The 24,842-nt window shown below is 39.3% G+C and overlaps 1 protein-coding gene and 1 pseudogene across 10 annotated transcripts; both read left to right on the forward strand.

Moving 5' to 3' along the window:
* The first annotated feature begins 201 nt into the window (after positions 1-201).
* On the forward strand, positions 202-21,632 carry LOC147854529 (ARM repeat superfamily protein). 10 transcript variants are annotated; one of them, XR_015531062.1, is made up of 8 exons: positions 208-313; positions 417-453; positions 7,585-7,658; positions 9,013-9,106; positions 9,326-9,408; positions 13,844-13,898; positions 20,833-20,950; positions 21,105-21,632. XR_015531062.1 is itself a non-coding variant. In XM_087331601.1 (8 exons), the coding sequence occupies exons 1-7, from the start codon at positions 239-241 to the stop codon at positions 20,917-20,919; spliced, it is 537 nt and encodes a 178-aa protein (XP_087187727.1). In that variant the 5' UTR covers positions 208-238; the 3' UTR covers positions 20,920-20,950; positions 21,105-21,632. The 10 variants fall into 10 exon arrangements, 8 of the variants coding, with proteins under 8 accessions (XP_087187732.1, XP_087187727.1, XP_087187729.1 ...); XM_087331601.1 differs by having other exon boundaries at positions 20,801-20,950; XM_087331603.1 differs by having other exon boundaries at positions 20,875-20,950.
* Positions 10,922-12,641, forward strand: LOC147854530 (uncharacterized; annotated as a pseudogene).
* Positions 21,633-24,842: the final 3,210 nt, after the last annotated feature.

Genomic DNA, 24,842 nt, shown 5'->3' on the forward strand with positions numbered 1-24,842 from the left:
TCCAAGGAGCTTGTAATAAAACCTTCTTTTGTTTAGGATTAAGTGACAGTGATAATTTAATCATAGTTTGGCTTTGATATCTCTTCTCCCCACCGTGTTTTTGGGTTTGTTTCGAGATTCCCCATGTGTTTTAGGTTTATCATAGTGTGCTGTCGCTACTACTTTGGTTGTGTGTGGAAACGTCGTCGCCTGCGATGGAATACATAATGTAAACAAAAGAAGTAAAAGAAAGCGAGGAATGATGTTCACGAGCAAAGAGAGGCAGAGGCAACGTACCGGCAAACACGGTACATCCCGTGATGACTACCTCCAGGTGATAGTAAATGGTCTTCTTCTTCTTCTTCTTCTTTTCCTTCCAGGAGGAGGATCAAACTAATTTCAACCTGCCCCTACTGTTCTTGTTTAAACCACTGCAGGAGCTGGTCACAGAATTCCAGAACGCAGGTGAAGAAGGTAAGGTTTCCTGGATTCTCATATTAAAGCATATGTGTTTGGTACGAATTTATGATTAAGGAACTCCTATACAAGGCAGTTTCCTGTTAATTCTATTTCAATAGCTCAGAAATTTTTCAGGTCTTCCTTTTTTCTTAAAGTAGTTGGTGAGCTTCTAATGAAACCACAAAAAACTAGAGGAAGTAAAAAATATATATTAATCATATCACCAAAGCATGATTAAAGCATAAGGATGATACAATGGAGTTGTAAGCTCATATACTTCTAAGTGATTACAGATACAACGTGATGGATTGAAGCATTCAATCAGGCCTAATGTTCTCTACGAAGATTGTGTTAACAGTTCAGGTCTCTAATCCTCGTGGTGGAAAATTTGCACTTGTTCACATCAACCCTCTCATTCAAGCACTTTATCTACATCATCTATATTAACTGCTCTCTCATAATTTTGGTTGCCCGAATTCCTGCATTATCTGCTTGCTGATACTCTTGCAGCTGGATGCTGCACAATAGCCTCTTATCTGCCCAGGTTCTGCATCCAGTGTAAAGAGATCCCCACTGTAGATTCACCTTCTCATCTGAAATGAGCGTTGTATGAAGTGGTATTGGATCTTGATATGTTTGGGCTTCCCATGGAACAGCAAATTCTTTGAGATAGCAATGCAGAGTTGGAAGTTATTTGCTGAGGCTCTTGGAACTGCAAATCTGCACATTGTCTTTTGAGAGCACCGAGGGCTGCATATCCATGAGAAAGTTGGGCACAAGCAGCTTCCTATAAGAAGAACCTAGGCCCTGTAAATGTTACTCCTACGTATGTGTAGGAGTGTGTGTATTCCACCTTTTCCTCTCCCAAGAAGAATTCCCGTTATGATCTTGTTACCCATGCTTGATGGTGTTAAACACCGTCACTTTAGTTTTATCCATGTTTATCAACAAACTTTTGTCCGTACAAAATAGTTTTAAAGCATTTAGATGTCTTTGTAGTCCCTTTGAAGCGTAAAAAATCAGCACAATATCAGCAGCAATGTTGTTAGGCATGCTCCCAAACCCATGAAATACTCTATGTAATGTGATACCTATATAGAGACCAAAGAGAGTGGGCTATAGTGGGCATTGTTGGAGGGTGGCAGCTCCAAACTTGCACTCTCTTTCATCTACAGATAAAAGCGATTATCTCCCGCCATTGTAGGTGCTTCCCTCTCTTCGGAGACATTTCCATTTTGGATTGACCTATGCTAGAGATCTTTCGAAGACAAAAGCTACAATATACCTAACTTGAGGATCTCACATGTGCCAAAAACCAGATTCCCTCATTTCTTTTCTTTTCATGTTATTTACTTTTATATTTACTGTGTAATATTTATTTTATTTTGATTTGTTCTCAAAGATGAGACAACACAGATGTAATCTCTTATTTGGTCTTATAGGCCATTTTGGCCTCTTAAAAGACGTTAATATATCTTTCTTTCTTTCTCTAGAATTTGCAATGCTTTAAATGCCTTTTCCTACTTCTACTTTTTTCAAGATATTCCCATTTATTCCTAGTTTTTTGTACCTGTTTGGTAGTACAAGAGTCACGTAACTACCAAACAACCATTTCACCCACATTCCCCAATTTTGTATAAATAGGCTATACCAGCCTCTTTTGTATAGTTTTATTTTTCTGTTGCTACTTAAAAACAAGCTCTATTCTTTGGCTGTATCTCTACTCTTTGCAACCATTTTTTCTGCTGCTGTCTAATAGCCTTCTCACAGCTTGGTTGTGTCTAATTTGTTTGCTCTGCTCCTGCTATTAACAACATTTCTCACATGGTATCAGAGTTGTGAGGTCTCCATATCCTCAGCCTGATTTTTTTACTAAAGAGCACACACACCTCTCTTCTTTTATCCCTCCCTCCCAACCCTATAGAAGAGGTTCTTTTTTTTCTTTTCCCCTCATTTGAGCCTCACCTAGCATCTAGGGAGAAGTAGACAGGGCAACAAGGAAGAAAAGTGCTCAAACTTCAAATGAGACGCTTCTACATGCGACAAGTAAAGGCAAGTGGAAGAAAAATGGTAACTCCAACAATCCCAATCCAAAACCACCAAACAACCCAGCCTACAAGGAGCTCACTTGTCATTATTGTGGCTACAAAGGTCACATTCAGCCTGATTGTCGGAAAAAGAGAAGGGACAATGCTAAGAACTCTTCTTCTACCGAAAATCAACCTACACCGAAATCCAACTTGGCCCACTCAGCCCACTCAGCCAAAGAAATAGTTTTCCTTGGCATTGAGGAACATACTTCACATTTGGCTGGACTAACTACCTCAACCATTGATGAGTGGTTAGTAGATAGTGGTGCCACTTCACACATGACCTATGAAAAATCCATTTTGCATGATGTGAAGCCTAGCTCCTCTCAAATCTCCATAGGAGATGCCTCAAGCATTGAGGCTTCATGTGTGGGTAATGTGTTTCTTAAAACTTCTTCAAATGAGGAACCTGTCGTTCTTCAAGATGTGCTACATGTGCCTCGCATCTCTGCCAACCTACTTTCAGTCTAGCGAATCACTAAGCAAGGTTATGGAGTCTACTTTGATAGCTCAGTTTTGGAAGTGATTGACACCAACAACCTACAAATTGTAGCTAGTGGCACACAAGAAAGGGGTTTATATCGCCTAAAAAGCTCCCATAGCCCCTTCGAAAAGTCCAAATCTCATCTTCTTCATCTTCTTCAAGGCTCTCATGCCTTGGTGGCACAAGAAGATCCTATGTTGTGGCATGCTAGGTTTGGTCACCTCAACTACGATTCTCTACAAAAGCTCTCCTCTTCACAACTAGTTGAGGGTCTGCCTATTTTCAAAACTCCCAATACCCCATGTGTTGCTTGTCTTCATGGCAAGCAACATCGAGAGCCTTTCCCTCATGAAACCACTCACCGTGCAACATCTATCTTGGAGTTAGTGCACATGGATCTTTGTGGTCCCATGAAAACCACTACTCTTGGTGGTGCATGCTACTTCATGCTCATCATTGATGATTTCTCCTGCAAGGTTTGGGTTTATTTTCTTGTAGAAAAATCTCAAGCCTTCACAAAATTTCAAGAATGGGTAGCTCTTGTGGAGAACGAGACATCAAAGAAAGTTCGAAAGATCAGGTCGGCTAATGCTGGAGAGTTTATCTCCCAAGCTTTCCACCATTTCTGCTCTCAACGAGGCATTGCTCCCCAATTTTCTACACCCAATACTCCTCAACAAAATGGAGTTGTGGAAAGGAAGAACCGGACAATCCAAGAGATGGCTTGTAAAATGGTATCTCAATCTGATCTTCCTCTCTCATTTTGGGGTGAAGTTGTCAACACAGTAGTCTACATCATTAACTGCTGCCCAACAAAAGCAGTTGCTGCAATGACCCCTGTAGAAGCATTTACAGGTGTAAAGCCCTTAGTATCTCATTTTAAAGTCTTTGGTTGTGATCCTTATTGATGAGGAGAGAGAGAAAAATGATAGATAAGAGAAGAGGAAGAGAAAAGAATACTTGAATATATTATTAAGAAAAGAATACAATCTTCTTATACTCCAAGAGTAACAACCCCAAATAACTACTTCAATATACTATTACTAAAATAGTCTTTCCTTCTTCTCTCTTTCTTCTACTAATCATCTTCTCAATTCTTCTAATCTTCTTTTTTTCCCTTAGTTCTTCTTGTAGATCTTCTATCCCCCCCGTCCTATTACTAAGAATACCACATATTTATAGGGTTTTGATTGCGTTATTCTTGATTTTTTCTTTTCTTTTCTTTTACATATCCTCGAGTTTGTGTGGTGCGTTTTGCATATCATTATTTTTGGTTTGTCATCCAAATTTGTCATACAAGAAAGCTCTCTTTGTCAGCTTTCTTATGAATCTTTTCTTTTGAAATTTGGATAAGAGATGAAGAAGCTTTTTTCTCTACCTTGCTTTTTCTGCTTAATTTCCTGCGTTTCCACTCACACTCACACTCCCTCTTGTGCACATTTCCACATAGACACAACAAAACTTCACATACAAACCTTCTCATTCATCCATCCCTGTACCTCTCGTACGGATAACACATATGGTACAAACATGGGACAGTGCATTGCACGTCAAACCCACATGCCTATATCAAAACATCTCATTCGACCAGAACTCCCTCTGTCTTCTCTTCGGTCAGAACTCCCTCAATCGGAACTTGCTTGACTCGAACATCCCATTCTATGAGCACATCTCCACGACACGAAAATCTCGTTCTGTCAGCACATTTTCTAACGTATTAACTTTGACACTCTCGTTGGGTCTTGAAATGACGTGTGTATGTTTGTGTTCTTCCTTTATTTTATGTGAGTAGTCTTGAGTTTATGAAATTTTGTTGATGCCCTTTGTTTTTTTTTTTGAAATTTCATTATCTGCGCTCGACTTATGCTGTCGTGTTTCCTGAAATTTCTCGCATGCCCCTCTCTTTTTCTTTTCCTTCGGTGCCCCACGATATAATCCGGGTAGAGATGGGAGCAACACCTATAATAACCGAGGCATTGTTCCAATCAGTGACATTTATCCAACGTCTTTGGGAGCTCCCTAAATGAAGGTACCCAAGGTTGGCACTTATGTCATCAAGACAATTGGCTTAAAATGGAGACATTCATTGTTGGTATGCTGAAATGCAGCAATGGTTCGAATCACATGGCATGAGTATAAATGCACTACCCCCATTCCAATATAGCTTGGTCTGTCCCCATCTAAATATGACCAAAGTGGAAAAGAATAGAGTGATCCAAACTGATATTATTAACTTGGAAAACAAGATAACATGGATCAGCCCCAAAATATCTCTTGGTATAAAGATGGCCCACTATAAGACACACTTCTTACACACATTGGAGGATGGATTCGTCATCAGGCCACCGTATATGGACATACATCTATCCTATGTGCTGCGTAGTGTGATAGGACAACTGCGAACTTCCTGACATCAGCTACAGATTGAGGTAGGCAGCTATACATGACTACATCTAGAAGAGAGAATTTGCCAATTGTGTCATCAAGGAGTGGAATCTGAGGAACACTATGTTTGTCATTGTAGTATCTTTTATGAAATCAGAGGGAGATACCATTGCCTCTTTAAACAAGGCTTTGGCCCACTATGCAAGGTAATGATGGAATATGAGGACCAACGATGCCTAAGTCTTTTCTTGCTAGAGCTCAAGAGACATCGAGAAAAGTTGTTGAAGAATACAACCACACAAGCTCATCTACGAAGAACAATCACAACTTTCTTTAGCCAAAGAAAGTACATTATTACATTATTGATACATTGTTAAGTACAATATAGGTAGTGGACGCTAATCCTGAATATTCAAAACCTCAAATACAACTTATATTTACAAGTATAGAGTCTATTGCTCTTCTTGAACCGTTCAATTTCACTTTTTCTTCTCCCCGTTAATAGTTGGCTTGAGAGCTGACATATTGTGAAGTCAATTATTGCTCGTAAGAAAAGACTATGACAAATTTCATTGGATGCTAAGGTATATGAGAATAAAGCACGATATGAATGGTTCAAGAGTTAAAAGGCAAAGGAACTTGAAGGGATATCAAGTTAGAGGCGTTTTTCAAAAGTAGAAAACGCAAGAAAAAAGAAAAAGAAAAAATGACGCAGAAAAAGCAAGGTAGAGAAAAAAGCTCATAACTTCTTTATCTCATATCCAAATTTCAAAAGAAAGGTGACAAAGAGAGCTTTCTTGTATGACTAATTTGGCATGACAAAGCAGAAATAGTGATATAAAAAAATGCCTCACATAAACTCGAGGATATGTAAAAAAAAAAGAAAAGAAAAAAGCAAGAATAACGCAACTAAAAACCTATAAATAGGAGGTTATTCTTAGCAATGAGGGAGGAGAAAGAATAAGAAGGCTAGAAGAAGTGAGAGGAGTCTTAGCAGAAGCAAGAGAAAAGAAGGAAAGACTATTATGAACTAGTATCATTGAGATTTAAGTAGTTCTTTAGGGTTGTTACTTTTGGAGTCTAAGAAGATGGTATTGTTTTCCTAATAGTATATTATCCTTTCTCTTCGTCTTCTCTTCCACAAAGAACAATCACATCTTTCTTTAGCCCCATCACTCCTAATGCTAGAAGTCAACCCCGGGATACACAAATGGGCTTCAGACCAGGACATAACAAAGGGGTTACAATTGATCGGACAATGGCAATTTGCGGTGCACGTAGGCCTCGGCCCCATGGACCACGACCTCAACACCCTTGTCATTGACAGATAAAAGCCATTATCTCCCGCCATCGTAGGTGCTTCCCTCTCTTCGGAGACATTTCCATTTTGGATCGACCTATGCTAGAGATCTTTCGAAGACAAAAGCTACAATATACCTAACTTGAGGATGTCACATGTGCTAAAAACCAGATTCCCTCATTAATTTTCTTTTCATGTTATTTACTTTTATATTTACTGTGTAATATTTATTTTATTTTGATTTGTTCTCAAAGACGAGACAACACTTAAGATGTAATCTCTTATATGGTCTTATAGGCCATTTTGGCCTCTTAAAAGACATTAATATATCTTTCTTTCTTCTTTGTTCTCTATCTTTTTCTATATCCCTCCATCACATATACCTCTCAAAGACACTTTCCATGTAATTCAAATGTTGCCATGTATATTGCCACATGGCATGAATGCAAAGTACCGATGTTAAACCATCCAAATTTGTGTCTCTTGGCCTTTCCATAGACTTTGCAAGGGTTCAATGAAGATGCATCCTACGCAGTCATAGGCTTATATTTCATTGGAGATTAGAATCTTTGATCCCTTGTAACATGTGGAGCAGTCCAATTGATTAAGCTAGAGCCTCGTTTTCCACTTTGATCGTCGGAAATGTCAAGACAATCTTGAATCCTGATTGGTTTGAACCCCTTAACCTTATATAGCACTTAGAGAAAATCAGCTTGTTTAACCTAAACTATCTTCAAGTCAAACATTTGTTATTTTAATTAGAGTTTCTGCTTATGATGTAAATACTTCATGACAATGGGTCGATGAAATAGGAGCCCCAAAGATAATTTAAAATGTAAATTCATCTTAATAAGATCTAGTTTTCTGATGCATATGATGTGTTTCAGAAGGCAAACTGAGGATTGTTGCCCATCTTGCAAATTTTGCATATGATCCTTTCAATTACGAGCTCTTCAGAAAGGTATGTATTTTCTATAAAGTATCAATTTGTCAAGTGTGCACTAAAAGAAAGAAAAAAGAAATTGATGTGTAAGGCGTGGATAGCAGAGCCTCATTGCAACAGCAGTAGCACTGTGGCATGTGCAACAATGCCAATGTGGTTTAAGTGCAACACATTGGTAGAGTTACCGAGTGTTAAGAGATGGAAATTCAGGAAATTGCTCCTCAGAGGGAATCACAGGGACATTAAAGCCAATTGAGTGGTAGGGTGAGAGAGTGTGACCTCTCCTGTGTTTGCCTTTGCATATAATGTTGGCAACATCAGAAGTGTATTAAGTTCAAGATCCTCCCCTCTCCAATGGGTTCTTCAAGGGCTTGAACCTCACTTGTATTAAGGAGAGTAACATATACTCCAGATTATTGCAATGGGAGCATCCACAAAGGAGCAATAATAACTTGGTTCTGATACCAAATGATATAAATGACGTGATACATAATAAGGGAGAGACAAAGGAAAACAAAAAGAGAATAATGTGTCCTCTGTAACCAAGCCTTTTATCTTGTGTTTTATGGTTGAACTTAATGTATTTACAATAGACATGCATGAAGCCCATGTACCTTTAGCTTCATCTGCAAAACTTGTGGTGCTTTGCAAACATGCATGAAAAAAGGAGTTACATTGTACAGTAAGAGTATCTGAAGTGCAACCAATTGACTTTTAAGTCGGTCCAATCTCATCAATGAAACAGACACACTGGAGATGCAAGATTCTTCTTGAGCACTTTGCAATGCTGTACAATCTCTCGAATGATTAATAATTGTAACACATAGAAATGGCAAGTCTCAACTGAAGTTGTTTCAATATGGAAAAATGCCAAACCAACAATATCCTAACCTAGTTGTCTCGAACTTCTAATGTAGCAATTGAGAATGCAGATGACACGATGCACCTGAAAATGCACTAGGATCTCTCTTATGATTGAAACTCGTAAGGTATAGAATGATGAGTCTTAACTGAAGTTGGTTTGTGATGGAAATATGCCAAATGAGAAATACCCGCATGAATCTGCACAGCCATTTGTCTCATTAACCATTTATAGCAATGGAGAATGCATATCTACATGATGCATCTGGCTATGCTCTAAAATATCTCATAGGATTAAGACTGGTAATGTGTAGAGTGAGGAATCTCGATTGAATCTGGTCTGGGATGGAAAAATGGCAAATTTGCTAAGTCGCTTCTCTCCATTAACTTTTTCTGTAGCTATTGGGAATGCATATGCTCATGATGCACACATATCTCAGGAAGTTCATATTCTTGAACATCAATTATTGATTCAAATATTCTGTTTAGAATCAACACTTTCCTTTTGCAGCTTCATATCATTGATTTGTTTTTGGACTGTCTCACTGAGCCATGTGAAAAAATGGTAGAGTATGGAATTGCTGGAGTTTGCAATTGTTGCCCAGGTATCTGTCTATACTATAACGTGATGATCAATGCAAGTGAAAGATCATCTATTTCTGCATTTTGTGCATTATATTGAATTATGTCATGTGTATATGATCTACATGCATATTCAATGTGTAAATATGTGTATTGTTTTCTATGGATATGTAAGTGTGTAGATGGTCTTATATACCATGAGGTTTGTTTAATTTCTATATACATTTCATTCTTTGTTACAGATCCAGCCAATGCAGAGATTATGATAAAAAATGAAGGAATTCCCTTAATCACTGCTTGTTTGTCTAGTCCTTCAGAAAAGATTGTGAGTTATTTACTCGACTTATTAATGTCAAACATGATTTGTTAAGTTGTCTGGTTTATTGTCTGTTTATAGTTTTGGCTCGATTTATTTAGCTGGATGTAACTTCAATAATATGGATTTATTTTCTTGGCACATAAAAACTTGTTTTTACCATTTTGAATGCTGGTATTTTTAGGTCTCACAGAACTTAATAGTTGTTCAGATGAGTTAATACATCTTTCTTCCTTGCTCTTGTGGTGTGATCATAATACATCATGTATTGGAGGGTAGCAACTCTAGACCTGCACTGTCTTTCATCTTTATTATATCTCCTTTACATTCTCTCTCTTCCTAGATTCTTCTCTCTCTAGAATCTACAACTCTTTAATTACCTTCTCTTATACCTGAAATAAAATTGTTCACTATATCGGGTAGACCTATTGGCTTGGCAGCAAATCATGCATATCTACGCTTCGAGGTAAAGGATGGATGCACAAGGGATGTATATGCTAAGGAGAGTGGGCTGGCTAAGTATCAATTTACTCGTGAGACAATTGACGTGTATAGTTGTGGTGTATACAATGGCATGCTAGATTTAGATCCTTTCTCACCCCTTGAAGAACTTACCCAAGGATTGTCCAAATCATTGCATAAAGCAGCCACAAATGCCTTCCCTCACACAACGGCCAATCCCCCTAAACTTGGTAGAGTAATACAAAATAGTTGGTATGATGAGGAATGTCGTGATACAAGGAGATGCTTGCAGCGTGATGTAACTAGGGGCATTTATACACACAACCAAGCAAGAGCAACCTTCCAACGCCTCGTAACGAAGAAGAAGAGATTGTATTTGGCTAAATTTGAAGATCATTTGTATCGCTTGTTCCTAGGACAAGAGAGTAAAAGAGCATGGATAATGTTTAATGAGAGGCAACCCACCACACAACTATACCTCACCTCAGGTGTGGCATGAATATGCAAAGGTTCTATATGATATCCTGGGGCAACCTCCTCTTCCCCACCCGAATGCCTCATGCCCACATGAATCAACCTTCTTTGCACCACAAAATGTAAGAAATGCCATTGATCGGTTACAAATTGGGAAGGCCCAAGATCATGATGGATTGGTGGGTGACACTTTATCTATGCCTACGACACCTTGCTTCCATTGCTAGCACACATCTTTAATAGAGCCATGTGTGAAGGTTTCCCTACTAGATGGACACAACATACCATTGTGCCAATCCTCAAAAGTGGAGACCCCATGATGCCATGCAATTATAGGACAATCATGATTGGTCATTACTTGGCTAAACTATATGGCTCGATTCTAGAATCAGAATTGAGTAAATGGGCAGAGCAGAATGACTGTCGTTCAGTTGGACATGCAGGCTTTTGGAAGGGGTTCACAACTTTGGATCAAATATTCACCCTCCGGGCCCTTATTGAAGAGGGCAGAGCCCACAATAAGAGGATTTATTGTTGCTTTGTGGATTTCCAAAAAGCCTTTGACACTATGCCATGTGCTCGACTTATGCAGTGGCTAGAAGCCCTTGGTGTTCCTACATATATGCAATGGGGAGTCTATGACCTCTATGAATCCGTGTCAGGAAAAGTGCGGTCTCCCAAGGGCTTGTCAGAGGCGGTGGTTAGCACAATTGGAGTGAAGCAAGGATGCCCACTATTCCCCACTCTCTTCAGTCTCTATATAGATGAGGTATCACATTACATAGAGAGATTCGGGGGTTCCGGAGCACGCCTAGCAGGTATAGCTATACAAATATTACTATATGCTGATGACATTGTGCTGATTTCTGACTCTCCGGAGGGACTACAAAGACATCTAAATGCCTTAAAACTATTTTGTACGGACAAAGGTTTGTCAATCAACATGGACAAAACTAAAGTGATGGTGTTTAACACCACTCAAGCATGGGTAACAAGATCAGAACCAGAATTCTTCTTGGGAGAAGAAAAGGTGGAATACACACTCTCCTACACATACCTACGAGTAACGTTTACAGGACCTAGGTTATCCTTACAGGAGGCTGCTTGTGCCCGACTTTCTCACGGATATGCAGCCCTCGGTGCTCTCAAGAGACAATGTGCACATTTGCAGTTCCAAGAGTCACGCACTAAGCTATGGTTATTTGATACACTTGTCACACCAGGTCTTCTCTATGGAGTAGAAACATGGGGACCGAGTCTTAACAAGGCAAATCATTCGAAAGGTTTAGAGAGACCTTTAGTGTCAATGATTGCTCGCATGATAAGGAGCAAAGCATTGGTGCCCCACGATATAATCCGGGCAGAGATGGGAGCAACACCTATAATAACCGAGGCATTGTTCCGATCAGTGACATTTATTCAACGTCTTTGGGAGCTCCCTAAATGAAGGTACCCAAGGTTGGCACTTATGTCATCAAGACAACTGGCTGAAAATGGAGACACTCATTGTTGGTATGCTGAAATGCAGCAATGGTTCGAGTCACATGGCATGAGTATAAATGCACTACCGCCGTTCCAATATAGCTTGGACTGTCCTCACCTAAATATGACCAAAGTGGAAAAGAATAGAGTGATCCGATCTGATATTATTAACTTGGAAAACAAGATAACATGGATCATCCCCAAAATACCACTTGGTACAAAGATGGCCCACTATAAGACGCACTGTTTACATACATCGGAGGATGGATTCGTCATTAGGCCACCGTATATGGACATACATCTATCCTATGCGCTGCGTAGTGTGATAGGGCAGCTAAGAATTGTATCACATCGGCTACAAATTGAGGTAGGCAGATATACACGACCACCTCTAGAAGAGAGAATTTGCCAATTGTATCATCAAGGAGTGGAATCTGAGGAACACTATGTTTGTCATTGTAGTATCTTTTATGAAATCAGAGGGAGATACCATTGCCTCTTTAAACAAGGCATTGGCCCACTACACAAGGTAATGGAATATGAGGACCAACGATGCGTAGGACTTTTCTTGCTAGAGCTCAAGAGACATCGGGAAAAGTTGTTGAAGAATACAACCACACAAGCTCATCCACAAAGAACAATCACAACTTTCTTTAGCCCCATGACTCCTACTACTCCTACAAGTCCATCAAGGGATACACAAATGTGGTCCAGACCAGGACATAACAAAGGGGTTACAATTGATCGGGCAATTGCAATTTGCCGTGCATGTAGGCCCCGGCCCTGTGGACGACGACCTCAATACCCTTGTCATTGGCAGATAAAAGCCATTATCTCACGCCATCGTAGGTGCTTCCCTCGCTTCGGAGACATTTCCATTCTGGATCTACCTATGCTAGAGATCTTTCGAAGACAGAAGCTACAATATACCTAACTTGAGAATCTCACATGTGCCAAAAACCAGATTCCTCGTTTCTTCGCTTTTCATCTTATTACTTTTATATTTACTGTGTAATATTTATTTTATTTTGATTTGTTCTAAAAGACGAGACAACACTCAAGATGTAATCTCTTATTTCGTCTTATAGGCCATTTTGGCCTCTTTAAAGACGTTTATATATCTTTCTTTCTTCTTTCTCTGCACAATCAGAGTGAAGCAAGGATGCCCAATATCGCCCACTCTCTTCTTTCTCTATATAAATGAGGTATCACATTACATAGAGTGTTTCGGGGCTTTGGGAGCATGCCTAACTATATGCTGATGATAACGTGCTGATTTCTGACGCTCCGGAGGCAAAGACATCTAAATGCCGTAAAAGTATTTTGTACGAACAAAGGTTTGTTGATAAACATGGATAAAACTACAGTGACGGTGTTTAACTTGAGAGTCCCACATGTTACAATATATCTAACTTGAGAATCTCACATGTGCCGAAAACCAGATTCCCTTGTCTCTTTTTATCTTATTTATTGTGTAATATTTATTTTATTTTGACTTGTTGTTCTCAAAGACAAGACAACACTTAAGAGGTAATCTCTTGTTTGGTCTTATAGGCCATTTTGCCCTCTTAAAGGACGCTCTTTCTTTCTTTCTTTTTTGTACGTTCTCTCTTCCTAGAATCTTCTCTCTCTAGAATCTGCAACTTTTTAAATGCCTTCTCTCTCTTCCACTTTTCCAAGGTTATTCCCTAACGTTCCTCATTTATTGTAGCTGTGGGGTAGTACAAGAGTCACTTAACTACCAAACTTCACCCATGTTCCCCAAATTTGTATAAATATGCTATACCAACCTTTTTTGTAAGAACTGTAATTTTTGCTGCTATTTACAAACATGCCCTGATCTTTGGCTGTGTCTCTACTCTTTGCAACTATTTTGCTACTGCTGTCTAACAACTTGGCTGTGTCTATTGTTTCTTCCAACTGTTCTGCTGCTGCTATTAACAAGTTTTCTAACATCATGTTCTTTCATTTTGAACTTTTAAGAAAATTGGCAGTAATTTGCTCCATTTCCATCATACTCTTGTAGGTATTGTGTGCTGTAACAACTCTATACTACTTGTGCACACCTGCAATGAAGATTGGTGAGCTTTGTACCATGGCTTCCTCTAGAGATCTCCACCTTTTAATCTCTTAACTTGCAGTTTAAACCAATTTAATCATTAATAACTAGGTTAATTTGTTGGTTACTCTCTCCTGTTGTTTCAGGGTCTATTTTTGGGTTTTGCTAGTGGATCTAGTGTCTCAATTAGTATAAAGGCTACATGAACATGAATTTGGGCTTGACAGAGTAATTTTATGATCTTGTATATTGTCAAGTGCATTGAATACATTAATTTGTGATAAACTGATATTGTGGGTCTCATATGAGCAACACACTATGCAACGAGGAGAAAATAGCTAGGTCTTGTAATAGTGAAGGCATCTGCAAAACAAAGGCATGAGGAAAAAGGCATAGGCACTAGCAATCAGATAATACATGTGGAAGCGTAGTGCATGTGTGAGAGTGGGTGTGCCGCAGGTTGTCAAGACCAAAGCGCATTTGTGACCAATTCGTTGAAGTTGTTCTTTAGTCTTTTAAGCTATATAGATTCCCATGCAGTTACAGCTGTGCCCCTATATTGGGTCTCAATGCTCAATAGAGCCATTGTTGGTTATTTCTTGCTGCCGCAGGAGATCGCTCAGTTGTGAGTGAAAACATAATCTTGTAGTGGATCTTCTGTCAATGCACTGCCTACCCAATCAGCATCCGTGAACCCTTCAAGTCAAATTGGTTCTCCGCCTTATAGAAGATACCATGATCAAGTGTTCCACTAACATATCATAACACTTGCTTAGTACAATCCATGTGAGTGTTGCAGGGGTTTGCGTGAACTGGAGAAGAAGCCCGATAGGGTAGCTGAGTCTGGCTGGGTGATAGTTAATTAGATAAGACTCCTGATTATTTGCCGATACTATGTCGGCTTGCAGAATTTGCCAGAATTTGCACTTAGATTCATATTGCGATCAAGGGGTGTCACAATGGACTTACAATTAGTCATTCCGAACTTGTAGAGAAGGTTCAACACATTGTGTCGTTGTGAGAGTAGGAACCCTTCTTGAGTTTGAATGACCTCGATGTCGAGGAAATAATGTAAGTCATTCTGTTCCTTCATCTTGAACTTTTCTAAAAGCAGCCTTTTAATCTTTTGTGTCTCGGCAGGGCTTTCTCCATTGATGACAAGGTCATCAACATACAAGGTAATGAAAACCGGGCTTTTGGGATTGTTTCGGATATACTGGGAGTTATCAGATTTTGACATCTGGGAATCCGATGTTGTGTAGATACAATGTTATCATTGAATGCCATGCTCTCGGGGCTTGCTTCAGTTCGTAGAGCAGCTTCTTCAATCGACTAACCACATGTGGATATTTACTCGATTTGAAGCTGGGTGGTTGCATCAAGTAAACCTCCTCTTGTAGCTCGCCTTTGAGGAATTCATTCTTCACGTCCGTTTGATGCAAGTGCCACCCTTTTGCTGTTGCGAGTGCAATTTCTATCCTCGGGGTAGTCATTTTTGCTACAAGGGCAAATGTTTCCTCATATTCTATGCCATGGGTTTGTGCATACCCCTTGGCAATTAACTGAGCCTTGAACTGGTTGATCGTGCCATCTGCATCATGCTTTATCTTGAACACCCAGCAACAACCAATTGGTTTCTTCTTGGTTTCAGAGGCTGGGACTAAATCCTAAGTATCATTGTCGAACATCGTGTGCATCTCCTCCTTCATTGCCTCAATCCACCGGGGATCTTGGGCAACTTATTTGTAAGTCTTGGGTTCTTGGTCCGCCGCGACCTTCACCATGAATGCATAGTGATGTGCCATGTACTCATTTTACCCAAACCTCACTATCGGGTTATTTTCTGGGCTCGACAATTTGGCCAATCGAGACTAAATTCTTTGTGATTGTCGGGACATGCAGTACGTCCTTGATGTAGCGCTTGTTGTCGTGATTGCTAAAGGCCACATCTCCAATGTGCTCAATCGTGTGCGTGGAGTCAGGTCTCCACCACGCCGGGTTTTTTGGGTTCCATCAAATTCATGAACCATTCTTGATTACTTGTCATGTGTTTTGAAGCGCTTAGAGTCCACGAACTAGATGTCATTAGGTTGGGAAGTGCATAACAAACATCTTTGTTATCTAGGCCAGCTTTCGCAACATAGTTCATTTGCTGTGGGGGTGAGGCAGCCAAGTCATTCTTCTTCTTCGGGCACTCTGCTTCAAAGTGGCCAGGTTTTCCACAATACCAGCATTCTCTTTGCTGGTATTTTTGGGCCGTGGTTGAAGTTTTCGGGCCGTGGTTGAAGCCGGAAAATCTCCTTCAAGTTTTCCTAGTTTTTCTTCGGGGCCTTCGGGTCTCCAATTTAGCTTCAGGTGTGATCTTGCACACATGCTTCCAAGCAATACATTATCCGGTTGGCGCCTCTCTGCCAAGTGGGGTAGTTGGGGTTTATAAGATCAGGGGCTATTTCTTGAGCTCCCTCGATACAACTTCAATAAACTGCCAAACTAGGTACTAGTGCATCTTGTACTCCCAAGATGCATAGTGGTGCCTGTCCAACTTCTTTGTTGGAAGTGTGCCACCAAGCTGTGCATTCATCTTTCTGATTTAGCTTGATTCGTACGCTCCTCTTGATGTGCTCTTGTTGATGTGCAACAACACTACTATAACGATAGCCAGTTTGAAATGGCGCCTCTAACTACTCACATAGTTTCAATGGTAGAGCTTGATGAAGGATCTCCAACCCTCACACTTTGATACCATGTAAAGAATCTAACTCTCGTAGAGTTGGCGTATGTGGAAGCGTAGTGCGTGCTGGTTAGTAAGAGAAGGAATTTGAGAAAATAACTAGAAATAGTAAAATACACAATAGGTGGATGACAACTTATGCACTAAAGAGAAAACTATATTAATCAGCTAAAGATCATCAACAAACACAATGGGCCAAGTGGGTTTTATATACAAGTCCTCAAGGGACTGCCACATTAAATGTGGTTGGTGGAGTCTACTCATAGACATCCATTTGAGTACGATTCTGTCATAACAATATTTTATATTCTTTGACCACATTTACACTTGACAACTAACTACATATCACAATCTAGTTCTTCCTGTAACTATCACGCTGATTACAATAAAGTGTGCTCATGCACTTTTTCACACATAGTTTTTCTCTCCATAAGCACATGTTCACAGGAGTTGAGGTTGATTCTCAATAGTACTTCTAATGGGTTGGAGAAATGGAGCAGATCATCGTGAGCCATCAATATTCACCAAGAAGAAGCTGGATAGCAGCATCTGGATGCTTTGTAAGGTCTAGGTGATGACAATCTTTGATTCTTAAGAAAAAATGTTACAATGGAGGATAGCATCGGTTGATCGGTAGAATGACTATATGTTGATGCTAATCAGCATGGAATTAAAACATAGTAGACCAGGCAGCTTGATCAATATAAGTCACTCTTTTGTTTATAGTAGATGATGAAGGTATAGATAGACATTGGTGGACCTAGGAGAGCCCGAAGATTAAAGTACTACCTAAACATGATTAATCTAAGAGAACAAAGTGTAGGGCCAGCATATTTTTAGAAGCCCAACAATTCACAAAAAATGTGGGCTGATATCATTTCATTGATCTAAGAGGGCGAACTGCTAAGTGTGGCTCTTTTTTTTTTCTAAAAGATCCAAATGCAAAGTGTTGCATTTCATGGATCTTCAAGAACCTAACACTAAGCAGTGTGCATTCCATTTTTTGGGCCTATGAGGGTTAAATACAAAAGTGTGCTGGCTGGTTGGGAGAACGTGGATGGTTCTTATTACAAGGAGAGCTTCTCCAAGACGGGAAGTGTGATAAAAGCTAAATGAGAAAGTTGTGAGGTGTATCAAAGTACTTTGAGGAAAATTTCACACAGTTATTAGATATATGAAGAGCTAATTATACTGCTCTTAGTGGATAGGGAGTGTAAAGTTAAAGGAGACATAATTACATTCTCAGGGAAATCTGGAAGAATGTGTCACAGTTATGGCAATTGACTAGGGTGACTGCATTTCACCTCTTCAATTTTAACACTGTTCTTTGTCATAATGAGTTAACATGGCCTTTTCATTTGGGGATACAATTCTTGTAGTCTAGTCCAAATAACATAGGCAGAGGCCAAACCTTCAATATTAAACAGCAAGGCATCATAGATTGATAGTTTAATGGTCGAGCATGCAAGCTTGTCCAACTCCTCCCAATCATTTTATTGTGAGAAAAGCTGTTAATAGCAGCAGCGGAAGAGTTAGAACAAAATAGACACAGCCAAGCTGTGAGAAGGTTGTTAGACAGCAATAGAAAAATGGTTGCAAAGAGTAGAGACACAGCCAAATAATAGAGCTTGTTTTTAAGTAGCAACCAAAGTAAAAAAGTCTTTACAAAAGAGGCTGGTATAGCCTATTTATACAAAATTGGGGAAAGTGGGTGAAATGGTTGTTTGGTAGTAAAGTGGCTCTTGTACTACCAAATAGGTACAAAAAACTAGGAATAAAAGGGAATATCTTGGAAAAAGTAGAGGAGAAAAAAAGGCATTTAAAGCATTACAAATTCTAGAGAGAGAAGGCATTAAAGGAGTTGTAGATTCTGGAGAGGGAAGAATCTGGGAAGGGAGAGAATATAGTACAAAGATAATAAAGATGAAAGAGAGTGCAGGGCTGGAGCTACCACCCTCCAACATTTATTTCATATCTGTAATGTTTACCCCTTTGACCTTGATAGGGTTTGCTACTTTTTCCACAATAGGATATTGTACCACTGCTTTTGTCACATTGCAAAATTGTGTACACCCTCAAGCATCTTGATATACATGAGATGGCTTGCAGCATTGATGCCATGCATAACTTTTTGCCCAAAAGAAAACCTGATGAATTTGCACATTGGCTGCCACGATCCCGTTGCCTACAGCTGTGACTGACGCTTTTGCAAAATATGATGAACTTTAACTGTGAACATGTCTCCTACCTCTGCTGATAGTCTCCTGCCTGAAAATGTGACCTGTGGGCTGCATGGACTCTGGGAAGCATGCACACCTCAACCTTCACTCTAATACTAGTTTGAAGGGAGCAATGGAATAGCAGGCAGACAACAAAAGATGTAGAAACAAACACAAGAAAACAAAAGAAGAAAAAAGGTGTTGTATTTTTGGGAAAATAGGGTTCTGTTCCACTTCAGATCATATATATAATATATATATATATATACATACATATGAGAGCTAAGCGTGCTAAGGCTGTTTTCACACCCATGGCACGATAGCCCTTTATTCCCAACAATCAAAACAGTCATTTAGTAGGCAAAGGTACAAGCAAATACAAGTTATGTATTTTTCCGAGGTTTTTTTCTTCAATAGTCAAAATGGCTAGATTGAGGACACTTTTCATTATTTCAACCTTTTTGGATTTGTAGTTGCATCAAATGGATGTAAATATGGCTTTCCTTCAATTCCAAGAAAGAGCATCTAGTTTACAAACTTGTATGCAGCCTCTATGGGCTGAAACAAGCCCAACGCCTATGGTTTAAGAATTTGACTCCGTCATGCTCTCAAATTTGTGTTTTCCATGAAAGATCTTGGCAAAGCTTAGCACATTTTTGGAATAAGAATCAGACAATACAGACAAAAGAAGTTACTATGTGTGTCCCAAGAGATGTACATTGAGAAGGTATTGGACAGATTCCAGATGATTGATGCAAAGCAATCTTCAGTGCCAAAGACGTAGTGGAAATAGAAAACGTCCTGGCTATCCCATATGCTTCAGCTATCCCATATGCTTCAGCCTGTGGGTCAATGATGTATGGAAGGGTATCAACACAACCTGATATTGCATGTGTGGTAGGATAGTAAATAGAGTAATGAGTGGGCCGCAATCGAGTCTATCCTTAAATATGTCAAAGGCACTGAGGAGAAATGCATTTGTTATGGCAAAGGGGACTTGAATTATCATGGCTATTGTGATTCTGATATGGTTGGTGATTTAGCATTAAGAGGTATTTATGAGGCCATGCCTTGGCTGTCCCGTCAACATTTAAAGCTTTTCTTCAAACAGCATATTCTATGTATCTTAAATAGAACATATACATGTGTGGACCCGTATCTTGAAGATATATTGGGTAGAAGTGCTTATGCTTTCTAGTCTCTCCCATGTGTTAAACCCCATAATTAGGAGATATGCATTTGATGGCCTATATATGAGATTTGCGTTATTACGAGATATGTGTCAACAAAATCTACCATGAGCATGATACATTGGTGCATTGAAACCTAGGGTTCAAGGATCATGGTGGCCATTGCCCAATGGATGCATTCCTCTTAAGATTAAACTTTTTATGTGTTAGGTCTTGGCAAGATGCTGTATTTTTATTTGATCAGTATAGCAACATGGCTGGCATTCCCATTTGCCATTTTTTTCAAAGATATTCATTCGGAGATCATTAGGTTCAGCCTTAAGCCGACAAGGACTAGGTTCAGGCACATGTTTTTTTTGCGCCATTCCATTGAAAGACAATACACAGATTTATTAAATGCTGTATAACTCATATAATTTGGAAGTACTTATCAAAGATTTGACAAGTGTTATCTCATTGTTATTTGATGCTCAACAATGGGTTTTTGCCAAGTATATTCAAAATGGTCCAAATCATCAATTGTAGACTTGGGGTAAAAGCCTATGTTAACAAGTTGAAAGTCATTCTTATGTGGATTTTTTGGATCTTGGAATATGTGGGGATCTTTTCCTCAAATGCATTCTCAAGTTTTCTAATGGCTTTATTGGATGTCCCTCTACCTATGTAGGTATAGAAGGCTAAGAATTTGTAACAATGGTATTTTACAATCAAATAATATAATTGTGTGCTTTATCAGAGAGAGAGAGAGAGAGAGAGAGAGAGAGAGATGCATGCTTGCATGCAGAAATCCTCATGGTTCCATCAATAATAGAGCAGATGCAAGAGTTTGTGAATAGTAAAACATCAGCATGTGTGCAGATCAAACATACTGCACAAGCATTTCTTGACAAACTTGTTTTGTGACGTGTGGACGAAGTAAAAGATGGAAATCAAGGTAACTCAAACTGAATTTTACTTGCCAAATTGCAATCATGAAATATTTATGTATAGAATAGGTCTCTCTTTAAAATATGCTTAATGCAATCTAATATAAAGAATAATGCCTGAACTAGTAGTATCTCACAAAGTTTTGTAATATTTTTTTGCAGATCTATTGTCTCTTTTTTAGTAAGTCATATTATGACGGGAGATTGGCCATTCTGGTCCCATCATTATCCATGCTCAATAAAATATAGAATGGAATTCATTCTCAATGTAAAGATGCAATTAGTTTTGGAAGTTATGCTCAAAACATTACACTATTGCCATAAATATGTCACTTGTTTGAGCGAGTAAATATGTGATGCAAAAGGTAAGGTCACTTGAGCTCCACATCACAATATCATCATACTGCAAATGTGCATATTGTTTAACTAGTACACATTGAAAAGAAAGGCTAGTTGGCCAGACTAACATGAACTCTCCAAGTGTTGAGCATAAAAGGAGATAATCTAATGCTCCACTGATAACTGTTATAATTTAAATTATTGTAATAGGGTGCCATACTAACATGAACTCCCCAAGCCTTGAGCATAAAAGGAGATAACCTAGTTCTCAAAGGATAACTGTTGTAATTTACAATTATTGTTGTAATAGAGCTTGTAAGCTTCTTGCCATCACTGTTCATGTTTTGGTCTTAGAGTTCTCTTTCATCATCTACTTGGCTCAATCTTGTCTAATCCCAACTGTGTTTCCTTGCGTTTTGAGACCCCATGTTTTAGGGTCACAACATCATTAATAGCATATGATAAATGTTGATACGAAGATTACTTGTATCTTCAATTTGGAAGAGTACAAAGAAATGGTATTCATCTTAATTAGCTCAATCTTTTCATCACCAAAATTCCTAAAATCCATAAACTACTGATCACTAGTATTTGTGAAATCCAAAAACAATTGAGGAATAATCATGACGTGTGTCCAAAAAGCAAGTCACACATCAACAAATGGGGCATTATGCTATAATGGAGGATGTCCATCCTCCAATCAATACAATGAATGGAGTTCACTATTGAGGGAGCATATCATAACCAACTTCAATTGGAATTGGAAAAAGAAGAGAAACATGTGTAGTGGGTGGACTCCATGATTTGCTAATCAAGAGTAGCAAGACTCCACACACACGCACACACACCATAACCAACCACTATGACAACAAAGAACCTCACATTCTTCTTGACTACTCAAAACCGTGGTGGAGCATAGAGATAGTCTATACTTCTCCACATCTACTCTCTCTACTCAACAATCATATTGCCAAGAAGACTCCACAAAAATACCTAAATCTTGTGGATCAATGACTATATGAAGGAGTTGCTCTATATGCATGAGGATTGAATTACGCTAATACAATCTTCAACAAGCCCACACAAACAAAGTCAAAAGTTTAACGAAACTAAGTCTCAATCCAAACTCAAGAAAACTCTTGCCTTCACATCGTGGCCAAAATTCAACCTCATTTCTTCCCCTTCTTTGGTGCTTGTAGAGGTTACTAGGAGGTTTCTATTGTTTGCAAACATAGGATAAATGTTATGTGCAAAAACAACCAAGGATCATCCTTAGATTAAAAAACATTAATAGAAAGGTTATTACAAGCTCCTTAGAGCAAAAAAGATTAAGGAGTGAGAGAGGGTGTGAAAATTAGGGAATCACGGAATGAGGACCAAATGAGGCATTGTCGTCTTTTTATAGGCCAAATATGGCCGTTGGGGCTAGCCATTGGGACAATCCCTTGGGATTGTCTATTGGGTCTAGGTTGTTCCAACTTGAGGGTGGTGCCCTTTTTGGGATTGGGACTAGGATTGGTTCCTTTCTTTGGTCCCAACTCAAATTGGGACTCCTGGCTATGTGGGACTCTCCTAGCTCAAGTTGGGACTGCGTGGCATTGTCCCAATTTCGTTTATGGCTCTTCATCACTGTCCCAACTTTTATTTGGTCTCTTAGGGTTTGTCCCAACTCGTTTTGGAACTCCTTGCTTCTGTCCCAACTCACCTTGAAACCACATTGCGGTTTGGGACTGTTTGAGTGCACCACATTCACCGGGGTCCCATGGAGCTTTAGTGCCATCAAGCTCACAAACCATCCTGAAGCACTTTTGTGGCTTGAGTCCTTACCTCGACCCCTTCGGATTGATCTTGATCTCACTTCACTTCTTGGGGTCTCTTTTTGACTTCTTCTTTTGTCCCTTGGTTGGGTTCACTTTGCCTTCTCTTTGATCTCAATTCCTTGAGGGGGTTCCTTCAACTTGGTCTTGACGTCTTGCCTCGACCATTCCTTGGGTTCTTGCTCCACCACCATGGTTGAGTCCTCCACAGTCAATTCTACTTTGTCTTGTGTTTCGAGCTCCACCTGGGTTCTTTCTTCTTGGAGGAAAGTTGCCTTGAGTCTTCATGGTGGGTGGCTTCTTTCAAACCACAGGCTGCACTTCCTTGTCCAACCTATCCCCATCATCAACAAGATGTTCATGTTCACAAGTGGAAATGTCGAGCATTCCACTTTTAGATTCCTTTTATAATTCTACAATTTTAGGCTATATACAATAACTTGACACACTGGTATCACATGTTCTTCAAACCATATAAAGTTTGCTAAATTATTAACATTTTACAAGTTATAAAGATATAAACATTAAGCTAAATGAATATTTTTAAAGTTGATGATTTCAGATACAAAATGTAATTAAATCCAAGAACATCACAAATGATTTATTAATATTTAAGTTGGTAAAAATCTAAAATAGGTAGTTTTTTGAACAATTTTAAAGTTGATGATTTGCAGTTAGTAAATGTAATAAATACACGAATAGAATTCAGGAATACATGCGAGAGGAGTGAACAGGGGAGCAGGTGCAGGAGCAGGAGCAGGAGCATGGTGAGGACTGCAGGAGCATGGCGAGGACTGCACGTATTGGCTAGCAGTGCGACATAGTCAACGGGAGGGGAGCGCGCGCAACAATTATTGCAGGAGGGATTTTCGGCTGCTCGTCAGTGGTTATCCTGTTCTGCTATGTGGTGTTGTCAGGCCTGAATGAGGGAGCGACAAAGAAGGGGGATGGGGCAGCGGAATGAGGAGGCGATAGAAGAAAAGCAGACGAGGGCTCCGTCAAAAGGAAAAGCTTCCTTCCATCGTCCTCGATGGCCCTCTCTACCTTTGCGTCAACAAACCGGGGATACGTGAACTTTGAGGCAGGACCCCGGGGCCTCCGACCGGAAGATATCATATTCGTATGATTATATTAAACAATTAATACAAAATGATAAAGATTCACAAATTTCATTAATAAAGGGAAAGAAAGATTACAATTAATCCCAAGATTGGGATTACAAAAATTTGTTAATGGAGATGACTAGAGTAATAGATTAGAAGAAATGAAATATGGATTTAATTAGAATATTAGGGTTTTTAGCTTCAATTCGAAAATTAGGGTTTTTGAGTTATATGGCTTTGATTAGGAAATTAGGGTTTATGACTTCCGTAAGGAAATTTAGGGTTCTTGGCTTCGATAAGATAAGAGAGCTCCGACGGAAAAGAAGAACAATATAATATGGAGAGCATATGAGTATAGGAAAAAAAATGGAATTATATATGGAGTTCCTCGTTGATCATATGCCTCCACTTTTTGTTGCATGGCCTCTACTTTTAGTTGCATAGCTTTTCTTTTCGTTGAATCTATTTTTAGTTGCATGGCTTTTTCTTTAGTTGCATGCGACCGTCCACTTGATCTTTACTTTAGTCTCATTTACCTTTCTTTAAATAGCCACATGATCCTTTTATCCGTTCGATTTGCGTCCAACCTTGTACGGTCGCCGGTTCCGCCCGATCGCCGAATCCCTCGCTGGCCGAATCCA

The sequence above is a fragment of the Azolla caroliniana genome, unplaced genomic scaffold (assembly GCF_043228905.1).
Source record: "Azolla caroliniana isolate FFs.n. ecotype wild unplaced genomic scaffold, voAzoCaro1.0.p SCAF_15, whole genome shotgun sequence".
Classification (NCBI taxonomy): domain Eukaryota; kingdom Viridiplantae; phylum Streptophyta; class Polypodiopsida; order Salviniales; family Salviniaceae; genus Azolla; species Azolla caroliniana.

Bases quoted from the DNA above. Each gene is read 5' to 3' on its own strand.
- LOC147854529 (XM_087331601.1), top strand. From the start codon at position 239: ATGATGTTCACGAGCAAAGAGAGGCAGAGGCAACGTACCGGCAAACAC. The intron at 314-416 runs GTGATAGTAAAT...AAACCACTGCAG, and splicing joins CCCGTGATGACTACCTCCAG to GAGCTGGTCACAGAATTCCA. The intron at 9,409-13,843 runs GTGAGTTATTTA...ATACTCTTGTAG, and splicing joins CTAGTCCTTCAGAAAAGATT to GTATTGTGTGCTGTAACAAC.